Below are 20,813 nucleotides of genomic sequence, written 5' to 3' on the forward strand. Positions count from 1 at the left end.
GTGAGGAGGAGGGGGAGGACAGAGATCCTCCCCCCGGCGAGCGGGAGGAAGCGGCCTGCCTCTGCCACCAGGAAGGCCTGGCTCGAGGTGGCAGAGGAGGTCACCTGCACCACCAACATATTGCGCACCTGCATACAGTGCAGGAGGTGCTGCAATGACCTAAGTAGATCAGCCAAAGTGAGTACACTTACTCATTCCCCTACACTCCGTCTGCCACATCACCACCCCCACCCCATATCTCCTTCTGCACAGCCAAAACTACCCTGTCACATCACTCCTCACACCCACTCAAACCTCATCCTCATCTTACCTGCACTTACTCACCTCACCAGTACTCATCCCGCCATTACCACTCAACCCAATCCTCATACAATCTCATGGCTCTATCTCATACTCACCCTCTCATGCATCTCTTTCACAGTCAGCCTCACTCAACCTACCACTACCTGTGCTACAGCCACAGGGCATGCATCACATATGTGCAGTAGGAAGCGTAAGGCAAACGTGTCGTGAGCATGAAGGGGATTCCCAAAGGGTGTTTGAGGGTTTGTCATGGTTTTTACTTATATTTGATTTCTGATCAACTCACATTACATATTATATTGGCACCACTATTGCCACGTCTTTGCGAATCTTGTCTGGTTTGTACAATAATGCCCTTTCCTGATGATCACAATGAAGACCCACAACTGATGCCACCCATTGTGTCACTGCAGAGTGGGTGTAGGTGTATTTTGCAGGACTCTTTTGTGCAGACGACTGAGAGACGTCGGCGATGTCCCTGGTGGCACCCTGGAAGGATGCAGAGGAGAAGTTGTTGAGGGAAGTGGTGACTTTGACAATGACAGGTAAGAAGATGGTGCTCGGGCCAGCTGGGAGCAGCTCGGCATGAAGGTGGCTGCAGATGTCCACGACTACATGTCGAGTGACTCTGAGCCTCTGTGTGCACTGCTGCTCAGAGAGGTCCAGGAAGCTGAGCCTCGGTCTGTGGACCCTGTGGCGAGGCTAGTGCCTTCTGCGACGCATCTCTCTCTGTGGTTGCCCTCCCTCCTGCTGTGCAGGTGGATGTGTCACAGCACTGTGTTGTGGAGCTCCACATGTCAGAGGTGGCCGGCGAGGCTGGTGATGCTGTTCGCCCTCCGAGGAGGTCATGACTGCAGCTACGGCGGCCCCCAACCCGCCCCGGGAATCCCCGATTTTCGTAGCCCCCCCGCCAGGAACGCATCCGATCGCGGGTGCTAAAATCGAGCCCCCATAGCTCCGAATTGCTGTTCGATGATCACGTAAGGCTCCACATCTTTCTGTTTTGAGCTTGAGAGATTCTTGACCTGCAGCTGCACAGATAGTAAATTCAACGAGATACTGGCCATCCAAGTAACTGCTTGACCTGCTGGATCAAGAACCCAGCGTCTGTGAAAAATCAATTGAAGATGTCCAATTGTATTTTGGGTGCTTTACGCAAAACTAAATCCTGACACCCGCTGGTCTCCCATAAAAATTCTTGCAGACAATTAAAAGAACGAACGATCTAGATTGTGACATTGGATTGTGATATTGAATTCATTTTGGTTTTTAAAAATTTTTCATAATTTGTATTTTTGCTGGGGTTTCCCTTGCACCTTTATCTATTCAACATTGCAAAAAATAAAAAGTAATAAAAGGAATGAGTCTTTTTTATTTATTCATTCATTCTCAGGATGAGAGGATCGCTAGCAAGGCCAGAATTTATTGCCCATCCCTAATTGCCCTGAAGCAGTTCAAAACAACTCAGTGGCTTGCTAGGCCACTTCAGAGGGCAGTTCAGAGTAAACCACGTTGGTGTAAGACTGGAGTCACGTGTAGGCCAGACCAGGTAAGGACAGCAGGTTTCCCTAAAGGACATCAGTGAACCAGTTGGGTTTTTACAACAAAATGACAGCTTCATGATCACATTTACTGATACCAGAAGGAGGATGGACACAGAGCTGACCACAATACTGACTAAGAAACTTAACTTAATGAAAATTAAATTGCCTCAGACATTGCCAATATGACAATGAAATGACAACATGTGTCATCACTGGTGTTTGTAATCCAATTGAATGCATTGCTAAATCAACAATTTCAAAATATACTTGAACTGTATCACTAATTCCAACAGCAGCTCATTGCATTAATTGAAAAGCTCTTATGATTCTATGATCCAGTTGCTCTAAATTTATGTCTGAAGTGCTCTTTGGTGTATTATTTAACAGATTTTTCTTAAATTACCATTTTTATTTGCTTGTACTTGTTTGCTGTGCACTTTATTTGTGAAAAATCCTCAAATCTATGAACCTGCACAGAGCTTTTAAACAAAGCTAGCACTGCAAAGGTGAACATAGCTTTATGTAACACTGGTATTTTTCTGGTACTCTCCTTCCTTAAACACATATTAGGACTGATTTTAATTTTCGAAGGAGGCGGATAATTGGTAGTGCCCGATACACCCTGCCCAATTTCCCTTCCCATTGACTCGACAGGTTGTATTACAGGCGGCCAATTCACTACCACCCGTTTTCTGCCACTGTTGAAAATTAAAATCAAGCCCTTATAGACTAAGATGACGTTTTACGGCTTCAACAGCCTACTTCTTCTCACAGTGCAGTGGGTGAATCGCCACATCTTGATCTCCTCCATGCTGTTTGAATAGGCAATGAAAATCTTGTTTTTGATACAAGCTTGTTTGCTGTCTTCAGTTTTTCAGATGCACTTCCTTTATGTGTCGCTAGACTGGCCAACAATTACAATTTCTTACCTCTGAAGGCTGCTCACCTATTCCTTCTTCAGCTGCCGATCTTCTTGGCCTTACTATCGCCTTTGATTTTGAGTGAAACACTTACGTCACTTTTATTGTTAAAGTTGCCCTCATTCCCGAAACTCAATGCATATTGTCCAAATTTATATGTAAATGAAGAAAAGGAAAGGGTTGCTTGGGTTGAACCCGTATGTAACTTTACTGTCCTGCTCCACCCTGAGCTGTGTTTCAAACCTCTGGTTCAGTCCATCATGAAGACTTCCACCTTTGCAACATTGCCTGCCTCAACTCTAACTGCCACTGAAAACCTCACCCATGCAAACTCAATCCTGTCCTCACCCGCCATCCACAACGCACTTCCCAGCAGGGGGTCACCGGATAGAAACCAGGCACAGGAATTATTGCCGATATCTCCTCTCCCTATTCTAGTGGCTTCTGACCAACAGCACCAAGACTACACTGGTGAAAATCACCAGTGCCATTCTATGCTGCTGTCATTGTGGGTCATCATCGCTCCTTGACCCCTCTGCCATTTTTGACATTATCAACCGCTCCAGCCTCCTCCATGGGCCACATTCACAGCGCTGTCTCCTCCTGGTTCCATTCCAATATGCCCTGCAGTCACTACATTTCCTCAATTTATTCAGATTCTAAGACATTAACAAAAATGTAGGTTACATCCCCTTTAGCAACCTCTTTCAAACTGAGGAAACAACAACTCTAAAGACCACAGCATAAGAAACACTCTAAATAGCACCATAAAAACTACACAGCAACACATAACTGTGCATGTATTGCAATAATGTCAGCTCAGAACAAAGTACAAATGGCTTAAATTTTTTTTAAAACATAGAGACCTCATCAGGTCTGTTTTTTTCTGCCCAATTTAATCTATTTATAATGTACTCACCTTGTACATCCTCCTCCTCCTCCTCCAGTAGGGAGAGTTGCAAGCGTATCTCTCCATGACTGCTGTCAATTCCAATTAGTCAGCAGTGACATACAGTTTGAACAGGACTTGTCAAGATATTTGTCAAGCATATTGTATCTCAAATCATGGTTTATAAATTGCAAGCCCCAACAGACACTGGTATTCCCTATTTCCTTGACTTTGGAGGCAACAGATTCAAGTTCTTGCTCCGAGAGGCTCTCCATAGAATCATAGAAAGGTTACAGCACGGAAGGAAGCCATTCAGCCCATCGAGTCCGTGTCGGCTCTATGCAACAGCAATCCAGCTAGTCCCACTCCCCCGCACTACCCCCGTAGCCCTGCAAATTTTTTCCTTTCAAATACTTATCCAGTTGCCTTTTGAAGGCCATGATTGAATCTGCCTCCAACACCCCCTCGTGCAGTGCATTCCAGATCCTAACCACTAAAATGTTCAAAATGTTTTCTCGATCCGTCCCTTCGAAAGTGATGCAAATAAAGAGTTGGACTGGATTGAGTGAAAACAGGTTAACAAAACGGACAGCCTGGGAAGTTCTTACACGTTGCAGGAAAGTCATATGGTTCTGTATAGGGCTCTTAAAGAGGTAGGCATCCCTGTGAGTGCAATCTATCCATAGACTGTAAAGCAGAACAAATGAAGTGAAAAACTGGAGGAGTGTGTTTTGGGCCCAGTCTTTTATCTTTCAGGTTCAAATATTGTTGCCAATTAGTTACTTGATGACTATGCAAATTTCCAGTGATAAAATTGTAAATACCAAAAATTGTTTTCTGTTCAAGATTAAATTTGAGATCAGAAACTGAACTGAAGAAAACAGATAAGAGGTTACAGGGAAAGCTTGCCATGTCATCATAGACTGTTCATGGTACTGGGAAGTGAGAAGTGGGCAGTAATCTTGCAAGTCTAGTACAAACAAGAGACGTCAAAGAAAGCAAAAACCAAGCCAAAATTCAATACAGGAAATCCAACTTAACAGGGTCTGGACATATCAAGCAACAAAGCACAAATCAACATGGGCTCAACAGCTGATCAGTTTTCATTCTTAAGCCTGGGAAGCCTTTTACAAATATTTTCTATTAAGATTATAAGTGAGGTATCAGAATTGTTTATGAGCAAACAGGAGAGAAATGGGATTTATAGTAGGTGGCTCCAACGTCAAGCTAGCCTCTTTCTGTGGTGAAATTTCTATGAATTGATCTCAGCCCACCCCCAACTATTATTCACCGTCTGGACTCATATGTGGACAGTCACCACTTAAGTACAACTGTCGCCCCAACACCAGCCAGCGCCTTCAGGAAAGAAGACTAGCAAAAAGAAAAGCATTAGCACGTTCATTTGGACTGATTTTATCTATCTCTGGGTTCGCACCACATTTTCAAAACTAATTCTTGTACTTTTTTTTGCTAGGAACTTGAAATTTAAAGCATTTAAAAGATATGCAACTTTAATGCATGTACATAAAAACTAAACTTCAGGACATGTTTTGAACTATGATGCAGCATGGACATAGAATTGGCTAAGTAACAGGAAAAAGAGTAGTGGTGAACAGTTGTTTTTCGGACTGGAGGGAGGTGCACAGTGGTGTTCCCCAGGGGTCGGTACTAGGACCGCCGCTTTTCTTGATATATAAATGACTTGGACTTGGGTGTACAGAGCACAATTTTCACATTTGCAGATGTCACAAAACTTGAAAGTGTAGTGAACAGTGAGGAGGGTAGTGATAGACTTCAAGAGGACATTTACAGGCTGGTGGCATGGGCGGACACGTGGCAGATGAAATTTAACACAGAAAAATGCGAAGTGATACATTTCCGTAGGAAGAATGAGGAGAGGCGATATAAACTAGAGGGCACAATTCTGAAAGGGGTACAGAAACAGAGATCTGTGGGTATATGTACACAAATCGTTGAAGGTGGTTAAAAAAGCATACGGGATCCTGGGTCTCCACATCATTTATAAATAGAGGCATAGAGTACAAAAGCAAGGAAATCATGTTGAACATTTATAAGACACTGGTTCGGCCACAACTGGAGTATTGTGTCCGGTTCTGGGTACCACACTTTAGGAAAGATATGAAGGCCTTAGAGAGGGTGCAGAAAAGATTTACTGGAATGATTCCAGGGATGAGGGACTTTAGTGGATAGACTGGAGAAGCTGAGGTTGTTCTCCTTGGAACAGAGAAGGTTGAGAGGACATTTGACAGGGGTATTCAAAATTATGAAAGGTCTAGACCGAGTAGATGGAGAGAAATTGTTCCCATTGGTGGAAGGGTCAAGAACCAGAGGACATAGATTTAAGGTGATTGGCAAAAGAGCTAAAGATGACATGAGGAAAAACTTGTTTATACAGCGAGTGGTTAGGATCTGGAATGCACTGCCAGAGGGGGTGGTGGAGGCAGATTCAATCGTGGCTTTCAAAAGGGAACTGGATAAGTACTTGAAAGGAAAAAATTTGTAGGGCTACAGGGATAGGCGAGGGAGTGGGACGAGCCAGCACATACTCGATGGGCCGAATGGCATGCTTCTGCGCTGCAACCTTTCTATGATTCTATGTATCAATCCAGTTGTACAATATGGAATCCAACAATTTAATATGAAACAAGTACTTCGTTATTTCCAAACACTTTTAATGATTACCTTTGATGACTAAAGATAGACAAATTGTTCATCACAGTACAAAAAGGGTACAAAACGTTAAATTACAGGGCTTAAAAATTAAAGGTTTTCAAAAAGATACAAGGCCATTATCAACCTCTTTTATACTGTACATTTACATCATATTGTTTTAGAATCAAGAAGCAGTGAAGCCCTGCTACGTAGATTATCAGGGATGAAACTAAAAAATAGTAATAGCTACAACACTTATGAGTCAGTAGAATGGACAGGAAAACAAACATTTCTGCCACTAAACTGCAAACACTACCCCTAAGCGAAGAACATATTCTGGAGTAAACATTGCTATAGTTCTTTGTGTTTGTGATTTCCTATTTTACGTAAAATAATTTCAGAGGACTCTTATCGCTGCTCCATTTTGACTTTTGGTGGCTTGAGAAAACTCCTCTGTTTCTTTTCTTTCTTGCCTTTTTTATTGGCTTGAAAGTTTCTCCAGCTATCAACACGGCCATCTCGGCTTTCCTGTGGTAACAGATACGTGCAATTGTTAATACTTAAGCAAAAACAAAGTGTACAATATTGGTCTTTTTCAAATGTCACTCCCTATGCCATTTGGCAAATTAACTAATTATTCTAAAATCTACTAAAATTACTGCTTGCCTCTACAGAATTGTAGCAGTTACGTTTTAGAACAGCCACAATGATGGTTGGTGAGGAAGAAAATGACAAAAATTCACTATCGTATAGGACTGTGTTTGCAGTTGGGATAGTGTGGTGGGAGCTTTACCCTGCATTCAACCTATGCAAGTACTAGGCAAGGACAAAATTCATCCAGTGTTTTACTGTGGGAGAAGCAAGATTACTATCCATTTACTTCTGGGACCTGAGTTTGAATATAGCTTCCAACTCTCATTGCAAGCACCAATCTTGAAGGTCGATCACAGAGCAACAGCATTCTTTGCTTTATCTGTAATCATTGTGGTCACACTTGATAATGTTTTTAAAGCTTCTGTTTTTTCTCTCTTCACTCACATTAGAACACCCATCTTCAGTAACTTAACTCTCTGTAGTGAGTTTAGTTCATATCTACCGCGCAAATACAGCAGCTTCACACCATTCAATGCATTTCAATGATTCAATTCGTGAAGCTAACAGTGGAATGGCGCAACTTGGACAGCAACTTTTGGATATTCGAGTATGATCGCGTATCTGCTCCTCGCCTGATGATGTTGTACCATTTAAGCATAAATAACGGCAAGCGCCATTAGCCACTAACCGTTACTTTAACAGGAAAATCTGGGCCATTGTCTCTAAAGCTCTTCCACCTCTGGCTGGGGAAAATGACAGAACTCCCAATAAATAGAGGTCTTAAATCTGCAACCTGTACACTGTCACAAACCTTATATCTTAAAGCCATCACATTCACCAGTATATGTTGTTGAGCAGTTTATTTAACCAATGAGTAGCAAAGCAAATCCAATGTTGTCACCAGGCTTATTTAGTGTATTGGGACCAAATGCTATAGGGAAAAAACTATCACACTTAAGCCAATATACTTCTTGTGTGAGACTCTTAATTCATCACTTCAAACTGTTCTACCAACCCAAGTGACAAACCAATAACCACCAGCACGCCATCCTCTTGTTATATAGCCCCAAGCACTCTCTCCAGAGATACAACTCATTGATACAAAACATATTGATCATACTTGGGTGTTTTTCATAGTTCAAGTAGACACCATATAAAAACATCAAGCACCCAATATTATGCTTTACAGAATTTCTGGTAATACTACTGCATAACTACTGTTGTCCTGGCTGCTCAAACTCTCTTGTCCGACTAATCAAACAAAAATAGACATGGAGTCAAAGGAGGAGATATTCAGGCGGATGACAAAGCTTGGTCAAAGAAGCGAGTTTTAAGGACAGTCTTAAAGAAAGAGGAGGTTGAGGCTTAGGGAGGGAGTTCCAGATTGTTGAACTTAGTCAGCTAAAGGCACGGCTGTCAACGTCAGGGCGAAGGGAGTGGGGTTGCACAAGATGTCAGAATCGCAGGAACACAAAAGTTCGGGGGTTGAAGAAGGTTACAGAAATAGGGAGGGGCAAGGCCATAAAGGGATTTAAATGCAAGGTTGAGAATTTTAAACTTTTGAGAGCCCAGGAGCCAACGTAGGTCGGCAAGCACAGGGATGATGGGGTGACTAGGACTTGGTGCAGGACAGGATAAGGGCAGCAGGGTTCTGGATCAGCTGAAGTTTATGCAGGGTGACCAACCAGGAGAGTCATATGGGAGGTGACATTGGCATGGATGAGGGTTTCAGCAGCAGATGGAGGTCAGGCGATGTTATGGAGGTGGAAGTAAGCAGCCTTTGTGATGGAGAGGATACGGGGACGAAAGCTCAGCTCGGGGTCAAATAGAATAGCGAGGTTGCAAATAATCTGGTTCAACCTGACACAGTGGCAGGGGCTGAAATAGGTAACAATCATACGATGACAACTGCAAATTACGTTTACAGAGTTTGTGGCAGGGGCCAAAGATGATAGCTTCGGTTTTCCCATTGTTTAACTGGAGAAAATTATGGCCCGTCCAGAACTGGATATTGGACTAGCAGTCTGATAACACAGCAGGATCAAGAGACGTGCTGTAGAGGTAGAGCTGGGTGTCGTCAGCGCATGAAACCCAATCCCATGTCTTTGGGTGATGTTGCCGTGGGGCACTCCTTCCTCTTCCTCTTCCTCTTCCATGTAGATGAGGAAGAGGAATGAGTGAAGGAAAAATCCTTGGGGACTCCAGAGGAAATGGTGCAGGGATGGGAAGTGACACCCTTGCTGGAGATGCTCTGGCTATGGTTGGTTAGGTAAGAGTGGAACCAATCGAGTACTGACCAGGTGAACCATCAGGGCAAGTGATTAGTATACATTTGCATGCAGATCAGGATATTCCTTTGTGCTCTAAGCAATGCAATAAAATTCAGCTGTGTTAGGGTCTAGGTAGCACAGTAGGTTAGTTCACTGTGCTTTCACCTCTGGGACCTGGGTTTGAATATAAATCAAACTGATGGGATGAAAGTCTCTTTTCACTGTCCACTGTAAATATCCTACATGAACTGGTTCTGTACTTTCAATCAGTCGCTACTGCGGACATCCCACAGCATAAAAATTTCCATGAAATGTCACTGAACTACAAACTTACTCAGAGGTTACAAAGGTGACTATTGCCAGACATCAAAAATTCACACTGATGCAGTAGGAAATGGTCTTCTGAGCAAGACATCGAGCACATTACTAAAGTAGAATCGAGGGAGCTCAGTCGTGTAACTGCTATAACTGACTTTTATAACAAAGGGGCATCTGACAATCAGAACCAGTGACACACAGGAAGAGTCTGGAACTTGGAAAACACCAGGAGGCACAGGCTCACTTCCCACCCAATCAAAGCTCATACACCTCAGGAGATTCCAAGCTGACCACAAAAGGGTCCATGTCACCAGTACGCAGGTACCAAGCACTGCCTCAACACATTGCTTGAGGGCCCTCCCTCTTTTCCTCTTACTCTCACTCCTCTGTGCCATTTAGCCCAGTCAACAAGTAGCCCCATCAATAAGTAAAGGATTATATAGTTATACAAGATCTACAATATATGTATCGGCAAGTACTGAGTAATCTGCAAGAAGCCATGCATGTTCTTTTTCTGTATTGCAGCATAATCTTAGAAAGCACATAATTTTTTGAACAACTCAATTATATAGTTGTTGTGAAAAATTCAATCAGGTTTTCAGGTCACAGTGATTTATGTTTTGTATATTATTGTGTACAAGATGCAATTTAATACTAAAAAAACAAAATAAATTTCTGTGTTTAAGTTTGCTCAGTGTATAACAACTGTCTTTTTAAAAAAAAACTCATGAGGAAATATTGCACACAGATTTGAAGCTCCATAGTGCTTTTTAATTATAATCCACAGTTCTTTGTAATTTAGTATCCAATATTCTATCTGATACAGATCATTTCTATGACCATTTCAAGACATACTATCAAATTAACTATTCTACATCACTCAAAGGACATCTCAATGTCAAAGTAGTTAATAAAAGAAAAGGGCTTTTCAGAAGGAAAAGCAGATCGCAGAACCATAACTACTACTCGTTGTTACAGAAGCCTTTTCAAACAGGACAAGAATTGGTTCTACAAACCTCAAAATTTTTCTGCCACTCTTTATCACGTTTTGCTTTCTCTTCCTGCTCAATCTCTTCTTCTCTTTGTCGCTTCCTGGATTCAGAAGGATGTACAGTATTAGAAAATTTGCTCATAGAGTTTTCCTAATATTTTACTTCTTTGCAGCTTTGGGAGAGTGGGTATTTTCAAATCCCAGCAAATTAAGGTGCTTTTATACTTGCACATCCTGCTTCATGATAGTGATGCCCCCTTGCTTCTTTCCCTGGGACCGGGGAGCTGGTCTCTTGTCTGGACATCCAGAGAGAATATTAACCCATAGAACGTGCTAGTGAGTATAGGAACAGGAGAATAGACCGGATGAATGTGTGGCTGCAGGGATGGTGTAGGAAGGAGGGATTTAGATTCCTGGGACATTGGGACCGGTTCTGGGGAAGGTAGGACCTGTACAAGCGTGACGGGTTACACCCGAGCAGGACTGGGACCAATGTCCTCACGGGGGTGTTTGCTAGGCTGTTGGGGAAGGTTTAAACTAGAGTGGCAGGGGGACAGGAACCTGAGCGGGGAGTCAGAAGGGAGTAAAGTTGAGAGCAGCGAGAGAGAAGACCCAGGGGAAATTTACAAACAAATAGTACAAACAGTTGTTCAAGAACAAGTGAAATGGAAAAGCGTAGAGCAGCAGAAAGAAAGTGTACTTTAGACACTACAGATAAAGTGAAAACTAGAAGGCTAGGGTGTGTGGCCCAACTAAGAGTTCTATATACAAATGCACGGAGTATAAGGAATAAATTAAATGAACTACAGGTTCAAATTCAAATTAGAGGGTATGACATGATAGCAATTACTGAGACATGGCTGCAGGATGGGGAACTAAATATACCGGGTTATAAGGTCTACAGGAGAAATAGGTAAAATGGAAGAGGGGGAGGAGTAGCCTTAATGATTAGAGATGAAATCACTTCAATGACAAAGGAGGATGTAACGAGAGGTAAGCAGCCAACAGAGACCTTATGGGTTGAATTGAGAAATAGGAAAGGATCTAAGACTATAGTGGGAATTGTGTTTTGGACCCCAGGCAGCAGCTCTGAAGTGCTTGACTGTAAAAATGCAGAGATTAGACAAGCGTGTAAGAAAGGCATAGTGGTCTTAATGGGGGACTTTAACCTTCACATAGATTGGGAAAAGCAGACTAGCAACTGTCAGAAAGGTAGTGAATTTCTTGAGTGCGTCCGGGATAGTTTTCTACAGCAGTATGTCCTAGCGGCAACAAGGGGGCAAGCCATACTCGATTTAGTAATGAGTAATGAACCAGATTTAGTTAACGGCTTAACTGTACGCGATATAGGGATGGGCAGTAAATGCCGGCCTCGCCAGCGACGCCCACATCCCATGAACGAATAAAAAAAAAGAACATCTATCCAATAGCGATCATAACATGATCGAGTTCAATGTCGTGTTTGAAAGGGAAAAAAGTGAGTCAGCTGCTAAGATTCTAGACTTGGGTAAGGCCGACTTCAATGGGATGAGACAGACTGTCCACAGTAAACTGGGCAAATCTGTTAATGGGTAAAACGACTGATGATCTGTGGGAAATGTTTAAAGAAACATTTAACGAGATACAGAACCGATTTATACCCGAGGGGCAAGAACTCTACTTGCCAAAAAAAAGCCATGGACAACTGAAGAGGTAAGGGACAGTATAAGATGTAAGGAAAGGGCATACAGTATAAGACGTAAGGAAAACGCAAAAAATGGCACAGATCCTGGCGAATGGGAAAGATACAAAGATCAACAAAGGGTCACAAAACAGATAGTAAGAGCTACAAAAAGAGAGTATGAAAAGAAACTTGCAAGGGATATCAAAACCAATACGAAGAACTTTTATAGTTACATTAGGAAAAAGAGGGTGGTCAGGAACAGCTTAAAAACTGAAAGTGGGGATATTGTCATTGACAATGGGGAAATGGCGGACATGTTGAACGATTACTTTGCGTCAGTATTTACAGTAGAAAAAGAGGATAGCATGCCGGAAATCCCAAGAAAACTAATATTGAATCGGGGACAGGGACTCGATAAAATTAATATAAGTAAAGCAACAGTAATGAAGAAAATAATAGTATTAAAGAGTGACAAATCCCCGGGACCAGATGGTTTCCATCCCAGGGTTTTAAAGGAAGTCGGTGAGCACATTGCAGATGCCCTAACTATAATCTTTCAAAGTTCTCTAGATTCAGGAACTGTCCCACTAGATTGGAACATTGCACATCACTCTGCTTTTTAAGAAAAGAGAGAGGGAAACCAGGGAATTATAGACCAGTTAGCCTAACATCTGTTGTGGGGAAAATGCTGGAGTCTATAATTAAGGATAGGGTGACTGAACACCTCGAGAATTTTCAGTTAATCAGAGAGCCAGCATGGATTTGTGAAAGGTAGGTCGCGCCTGACAAACCTAATTGAATTTTTTGAAGAGGTGGCTAAAGTAGTGGACAGGGAAATGTCAATGGATGTTATTTATATGGACTTCCAGAAGGCATTTGATAAGGTCCCACATAAGAGACTGTTAGCTGAGATAGAAGCCCATGGAATAGAGGGAAAAGTACGGACTTGGTTAGGAAGTTGGCTGAGCGAAAGGCGACAGAGAGTAGGGATAATGGGTAGGTACTCACATTGGCATGATGTGACTAGTGGAGTCCCACAGGGATCTGTCTTGGGGCCTCAATTATTCACAATATTTATTAACGACTTAGATGAAGGCATAGAAAGTCTCATATCTAATTTGCCGATGACACAAAGATTGGTGGCATTGTAAGCAGTGTAGATGAAAACATCTACACTGCTTACAATGCCATTGATAGATTAGGTGAATGGGCAAAACTGTGGCAAATGGAATTCAATGTAGACAAATGTGAGGTCATCCACTTGGGATCAAAAGAGAATATAACAAGGTACTTTCTAAATGGTAAAAAGTTAAAAACAGTGGATGTCCAAAGGGACTTGGGGTTCAGGTACATAGATCATTGAAGTGTCATGAACAGGTGCAGAAAATAATCAATAAGGCTAATGGAATGCTGGCCTTTATATCTAGAGGACTGGAGTACAAAGGGGCAAAAGTTAAGCTGCAGCTATACAAAACCCTGGTTAGACCGCACCTGGAGTACTGTGAGCAGTTCTGGGCACCGCAACTTTGGAAGGACATGTTGGCCTTGGAGGGAGTGCAGCGTAGGTTTACTAGAATGATACCCGGACTTCAAGGGTTAAGTTACGAGGAGAGATTACACAAATTGGGGTTGTATTCTCTGGGTTAAGGTGAGATCTGATCGAAGTTTATAAGATATTAAGGGGGACAGGTTGGGTGGATAGAGAGAAACTATTTCCGCTGGTTGGGGATTTTAGGAGTAGGGGGCACAGTCTAAAAATTAGAGCCAGACCTTTCAGGAGCGAGATTAGAAAACATTTCTACACACAGAGGGTGGTAGAAGTTTGGAACTCTCTTCCACAAACGGCAATTGATACTAGCTCAATTGCTAAATTTAAATCTGAGATAGATAGCTTTTTGGCAACCAAAGGTATTAAGGCACATGGGAACAACACCACCTGCACGTTCCCCTCCAAGTCACACACCATCCCGACTTGGAAATATATCGCCATTCCTTCATTGTCGCTGGGTCAAAATCCTGGAACTCCCTTCCTAACAGCACTGTGGGAGAACCGTCACCACACGGACTGCAACGGTTCAAGGCGGCGGCTCACCACCACCTGCTCGAGGGCAATTAGGGATGGGCAATAAATGCTGGCCTTGCCAGCGACGCCCACATCCCTTGAACGAATAACAAAAAAATATATGGGCCAAAGGCGGGTATATGGAGTTAGATCACAGATCAGCAATGATCTTATCAAATGGCAGAGCAGGCACAAGGGGCTGAATGGCCTACTCCTGTTCATATGTTCCTATAACCAGCTCCCCCTTTACTAAACCATTACTACCTGCTGGTAAATAAACATGGGTGACAACAGGGCTAGACTTGGTTGTGATCTTCTCACCCCCACCATGGTCACAAAGCCTGCCGACACACACCCTCACAGCTCACACATGAAGAGTGGCATTCAGGTGAGGTGATAACAGGTAGCCAAAACCCATGGAACCTCACCCCAGTATGAATCAGTGACCTTCGGAAATGAGGAGGAGGGGAGAAGAAATTACAATAGGTAAGTGGCTTTTGGAAAGACTTCCCTTCCGTCCCAAGAAAATAAAGCTACAAGAGAAGACTGACAATTTGAAATAATTTTTGTACTAAATAAATTTGAATTAAGAAATATTTAGAATAGCAAAGTGGGAATTTAGTGCAAAATTTTGAAATATCAGATAATTTAAATTAAGCGACTTTGAATTAAGAGCAGACTATATATTTTACAGCTTCTTTTCCATATTAATGATCTATTTCCTACTTATAATGACCTTTTTAGGGGAAGAGCAAAATGTTTAGGACAATACTTGATAAGATAATTCCATACCTCTCATGCATGTCCTTGGCTTCACGCTCCTTCCTTTTAATTTCTAGCTCAGCAAACAACTTCATAGTTTGTTTGTGCACCGACTGCTTGAACTAGTAATATTTAAAAAAAGAGATTGGTTTCAACACAACTCAAGACACGACAGACAACACTAACTCAACCAGGCTAGTGTACAACATATTTTGCAAAAATAAGCACAAATAGCAACTCTTTCCAACTGACTTGAGTCTCAGTTAAGAATTCCATCTGCTCACAAAGGAGAAGTTCAACAGAGACAAAGAGTAATGCAAAGTATTCTGTTCAAAGATACATCAAAATAGCGCTTAACCTTACAGCACCAATGCTTGAAGATGTAAACCTCCTACATTCTCATGGATTTCTTTTCACACCATGGTTTTCAAAATAACATTTTTTTGACATTTATGGAGCCTGTGAAAGGACCCAGGGAAGGATCCATGGGGTCATCAGAATTCTACCAGCTTGACAGGGAACTTCTACTTTCTTTCTATTTATCTGACTTTCTAATGTTATTTCTCTTGCTGAATCCTAGTAGATGTCTTCTGCAGTTGCTACAGTTTTTTTTTAAGAAGTTAGGAGAAGAAAATATTACTCCAGGAGATTCCAAGGACCTCAATACTTATACACAAAGGTTCACATAGAATTACATAGAATGTACAGCACAGAAACAGGCTATTCAAGCCAACAGGCCTATGCCGGTGCTTATGCTCTACAAGAGCCTCCTCCCTCCCTACTTCACCTAACCCGATCAGTATAATCTTTTATTCCTTTCTCTCTCATGTGTTTATAATGGTTTATTAACCATCGCTTCTGATGTTGCTCATTTTTTTTCCTATTTGAAGAAAGTTTGGAAACCTCTTTCCAAATAATACTGTACGGTCAATATAGTATTCCTAATCCACAACCACTATTTACAACATCATCTTGTTCTGATGCAGCCCTAAAAATGTTAAACCACCCAGCTTACGAAGCATCACACAGCATAGTGGGTAAAAGTCTGCAGTAAAAAAATCAGTTTGACTCAGTTGGTTTCTTCTGTCTCTAGGTTAAAAAAAGCTGGGAGTTTGAACTGAAATATTAGACCAAAATTCCAACGCAGTACTGAGGGAGTGCTGCATTGTCGCAGATGCGGTCCTTCAGATCAGACACTAAAGATGCCGCCTACCTGTTCCAGTGGTTCACAAGGATATGGACAGGTAGCTCTCCCTCTGTACTGGGCAGTATCACACCCTCAACCCAAAAAAAAGATTAAATGGTCATTTATCTCATGGGTGCTTCTGGGATGTCGCTGCCACAGCATAGCTGCTACAATTTCCTATATAACAAGTGACTGTACGTCAAAAGCAATTCAGTGTTTGAACCACCCAGTGGGAGCAGCCAACACATGGTCCATGAGCCACAAAATCTATTCCTAATGCATAGCTCCTTCTCCCATATTCAAATTGCCAGGAGCATGGCCTACCTTCCTATTAGCTGAAATGGCATAAGCATGACATGATGCTGATTGGGCATGGTTAATTCTATGTGAATATTTTAACACCTATTAAAAAAAAATCAAGTAGGAGCTTTTACCACTTCTTATAGATATGCAAATAAGATATACAGATGTCACCATACTCAACAAAGTTTGAATTTACTGAAGGATGTTATGGATGGAAACAGTTTCTTATAACTGTGTTTTTCAAACTTTTGTGTGAGACCCCCTCCTCTGAAAATATTGGGGATGGTCCTCAGGAACCCTGGCAAATACTGATTCTCAGTGAACCAACCCCCAACCCCCATTTGAACTTCCAAGTATCTAAAGTTATTTGGATACAAAAAAAATAACATGCAAGTAAATCAACAAGTATAGGAAAAAAGTCTAGAATGCAGAATTCTCAAGGCACTGTGCTCACCGCATATGTTTTACACATATACAGATATCTCTTGATCTGCAAACCCCAGTTTGGAAACTTATGTCTTATTGATGCACAAAAGACACACCAAGATAGTTGTAAAGCTGCCCATTTTCGAAAGGGACTTGCCTGATTGAAGGAGGAAGAAGGTGGAAAAGCAGGTTGGAGACCAGTTAGCATTCATGGACGTAGACAAACCACCCAAGAACACAAAAACTCAGAACACTAATAAGGAAGAAGCAGGATAGGGAAACAAGTTAAAGACAAAACAGAATAAAAAGAAACCCAGTAATGGTAAAATAAAAGGTTATTTTTGGATTTATTATATATATTTTTTTATTTGTTCATGGGATGTGGGCGACGCCGGTGAGGCCAGCATTTATTGCCCATCCCTAATTGCCCTCGAGAAGGTGGTGGTGAGCCGCCTTCTTGAACTGCTGCAGTCCGTGTGGTGGCGGTTCTGTTAGGTAGGGAGTTCCAGGATTTTGACCCAGCGATGATGAAGGAACGGCGATATATTTCCAAGTCGGGATGCTGTGTGGCTTGGAGGGGAACGTGCAGGTGGTATTGTTCCCACGTGCCTGCTGCTCTTGTCCTTCTAGGTGGTAGAGGTCGCGGGTTTGCGGGGTGCTGTTGAAGAAGCCTTGGCGAGTTGCTGCAGCGCATCCTGTGGATGGTACACACTGCAGCCACAGTGAATCGGTGGTGAAGGGAGTGAATGTTTAGGGTGGTGGATGGGGTGCCAATCAAGCGGGCTGCTTTGTCCTGGATGATATCAAGCTTCTTGAGTGCTGTTGGGGCTGCACTCATCCAAGCAAGGGGAGAGTATTCCATCAAACTCCTGACTTGTGCCTTGTAGATGGTGGAAAGGCTTTGGGGAGTCAGGAGGTGAGTCACTCGCCGCAGAATACCCAGCCTCTGACCTGTTCTTGTAGCCACAGTATTTATATGGCTGGTCCAGTTAAGTTTCTGGTCAATAGTGAGCCCCAGGGTGTCGATGGTGGGGGATTCGGCGATGGTAATGCCGTTGAATGTCAAGGGGAGGTGGTTAGACTCTCTCTTGTTGGCAATGGTCATTGCCTGGCACTTGTCTGGCGCGAATGTTACTTGCCATTTATCGGCCCAAGCCTGGATGTTGTCCAGGTCTTGCTGCATGCAGGCACGGACTGCTTCATTGTCTGAGGGGTTGCGAATGCAACTGAACACTGTGCAATCATCAGCGAACATCCCCATTTCTGACCTTATGATGGAGGGAAGGTCATTAATGAAGCAGCTGAAGATGGTTGGGCCAAGGACACTGCCCTGAGGAACTCCTGCAGCAATGTCCTGGGGCTGAGATGATTGGCCTCCAACAACCACTACCATCTTCCTTTGTGCTAGGTATGACTCCAGCCACTGGAGAGTTTTCCCATTGACTTCAATTTTACGAGGGCTCCTTGGTGCCACACTCGGTCAAATGCTGCCTTGATGTCAAGGGCAGTCACTCTCACCTCACCTCTGGAATTCAGCTCTTTTGTTCATGTTTGGACCAAGGCTGTATGAAGTCTGGAGCCGAGTGGTCCTGGCGGAACCCAAACTGAGCATCGGTGAGCAGGTTATTGGTGAGTAAGTGCCGCTTGATAGCACTGTCGACGACACCTTCCATCACTTTGCTGATGATTGAGAGTAGACTGATGGGGCGGTAATTGGCCGGATTGGGTTTGTCCTGCTTTTTGTGGACAGGACATACCTGGGCAATTTTCCACATTGTCGGGTGGATGCCAGTGTTGTAGCTGTACTGGAACAACTTGGCTAGAGGTGCGGCTCGTTCTGGAGCACAAGTCTTCAGCACTACAGCCGGGATGTTGTCGGGGCCCATAGCCGTTGCTGTATCCAGTGCACTCAGCCACTTCTTGATATTACGTGGAGTGAATCGAATTGGCTGAAGACTGGCTTCCGTGGTGGTGGGGATATCGGGAGGAGGCCGAGATGGATCATCCACTCGGCACTTCTGGCTGAAGATGATTGCAAATACTTCAGCCTTGTCTTTTGAACTCTGTGCTGGACTCCGCCATCATTGAGGATGGGGATGTTTACAGAGCCTCCTCCTCCTGTTAGTTGTTTAATTGTCCACCATTCACGACTGGATGTGGCAGGACTGCAGATCTTTGATCTGATCCGTTGGTTGTGGAATCACTTAGCTCTGCCTATAGCATGTTGCTTCCGCTGTTCAGCATGCATATAGTCCTGAGTTGTAGCTTCACCAGGTTGGCACCTCATTTTTAGGTACGCCTGGTGCTGCTCCTGGCATGCTCTTCTACACTCCTCATTGAACCAGGGTTGATCCCTTGGCTTGTTGGTAATAGCAGAGTGAGGAATATGCCGGGCCATGAGGTTACAGATTCTGTTGGAATACAATTCTGCTGTTGCTGATGGCCCACAGCGCCTCATGGATGCCCAGTTTTGAGTTGCTAGATCTGTTCTGACACTATCCCATTTAGCACGGTGATAGTGCCACACAACACGTTGAATGGTGCCCTCAGTGCAAAGACGGGACTTCATCTCCACGAGGACTATGCAGCGGTCACTCCTACCAATACTGTCATGGACAGATGCATTTGCGACAGGTAGATTGGTGAGGACGAGGTCAAGTAAGTTTTTCCCCTCGTGTTGGTTCGCTCACCACCTGCCGCAGGCCCAGTCTGGCAGCTATGTCCTTCAGGACTCAGCCAGCTCGGTCAGTCGTGGTGCTACCAAGCCACTCTTGGTGATGGACATTGAAGTCCGCCACCCAGAGTACATTTTGTGCCCTTGCTGCTCTCAGTGCTTCCTCCAAGTGGTGCTCAGCATGGAGGAGGAGGACTGATTCATCAGCTGAGGGAAGGCGGTAGGTGGTAATCAGCAGGAGGTTTCCTTGACCATGTTTGACCTGATGCCATGAGATTTCATGGGGTCCGAAGTCAATGTTGAGGACTCCCAGGGCCACTCCCTCTTGACTGTAGATCACTGTACCGCCACCTCTGGTCAGTCTGTCCTGCCGGTGGGTCAGGACATACCCAGGGATGGTGATGGAAGAGTCTGGGACATTGGCTGAAAGGTATGATTCTGTGAGTATGTCAGGCTGTTGCTTCACTAGTCTGTGGGACAGCTCTCCTAATTTTGGCACAAGTCCCCAGATGTTCGTGAAGAGGACTTTGCAGGGTCGACTGGGCTTGCTTTGCCTTTGTCGTGTCCGGTGCCTAGTGGTTCGATGCCAGGTGGTCTGTCCGGTTGTATTCTTATGACTTTTTTAGCGAGTTTGTACAACTGAGTGGCTTGCTCGGCCATTTCAGAGGGCAATTAAGAATCAACCACATTGCTGTGTGTCTGGAGTCACATGTAGGCCAGACCCAGTAAGAACGGCAGGTTTCCATCCCTAAAGGACATTAGTGAACCAGATGGGTTTTTACGACAATCCGGTAGTTTCATGGCCACTATTCGTGATACTAGTTTTTTTTTAAAATTTCAGATTTTTATTTAATTAACTGAATTTAAAAATTCCCCAGCGGCCGTGGCGGGATTTGAACTCATGACTCCGGATTATTAGTCCAGGCCTCTGGATTACTAGTCCAGTAACATAACCACAATGTTAAAAAAAAAAACAGGTGTCACCACACCCTTTCCATAAAAATAATTTCTTCCAGCTAACTAAATTTTCAACATGATAAGGATCACATTTCTCATTTTCACAAATCAATAGGTACAATCACTGCCAGTAAACAGAGTTCACTGAAATCACATTCATTCTGTGAATGAGCAGCTGGAAGCAAGCTTGTGTACATATTGCAGACTGACAGGTCCATAATATAAAAAGTGTACACAAATAATTTACAAAGACGCATGGCAGGCCATCCGGTCCAACT

General features: G+C 43.4%; 1 protein-coding gene across 1 annotated transcript in view; it reads right to left on the reverse strand.

Annotated features, from left to right (window-relative positions):
• Positions 1 to 6,360: 6,360 nt before the first annotated feature.
• The window catches only part of dnajc8 (DnaJ (Hsp40) homolog, subfamily C, member 8), a 36,761-nt gene continuing 22,308 nt past the window's right edge, over positions 6,361 to 20,813 (reverse strand). Inside the window, exons 7-9 of the mRNA XM_068006740.1 lie at positions 15,020 to 15,111; positions 10,528 to 10,603; positions 6,361 to 6,857 (exon numbers count right to left, since the gene is read on the reverse strand). Coding sequence (XP_067862841.1) covers positions 6,738 to 6,857; positions 10,528 to 10,603; positions 15,020 to 15,111 — 288 coding nt within the window. The 3' untranslated portion in view covers positions 6,361 to 6,737. The remainder of the gene's footprint in view (positions 6,858 to 10,527; positions 10,604 to 15,019; positions 15,112 to 20,813) is intronic.

Source organism: Heptranchias perlo, chromosome 26, assembly GCF_035084215.1.
Source record: "Heptranchias perlo isolate sHepPer1 chromosome 26, sHepPer1.hap1, whole genome shotgun sequence".
Taxonomy (NCBI): Eukaryota; Metazoa; Chordata; class Chondrichthyes; order Hexanchiformes; family Hexanchidae; genus Heptranchias; species Heptranchias perlo.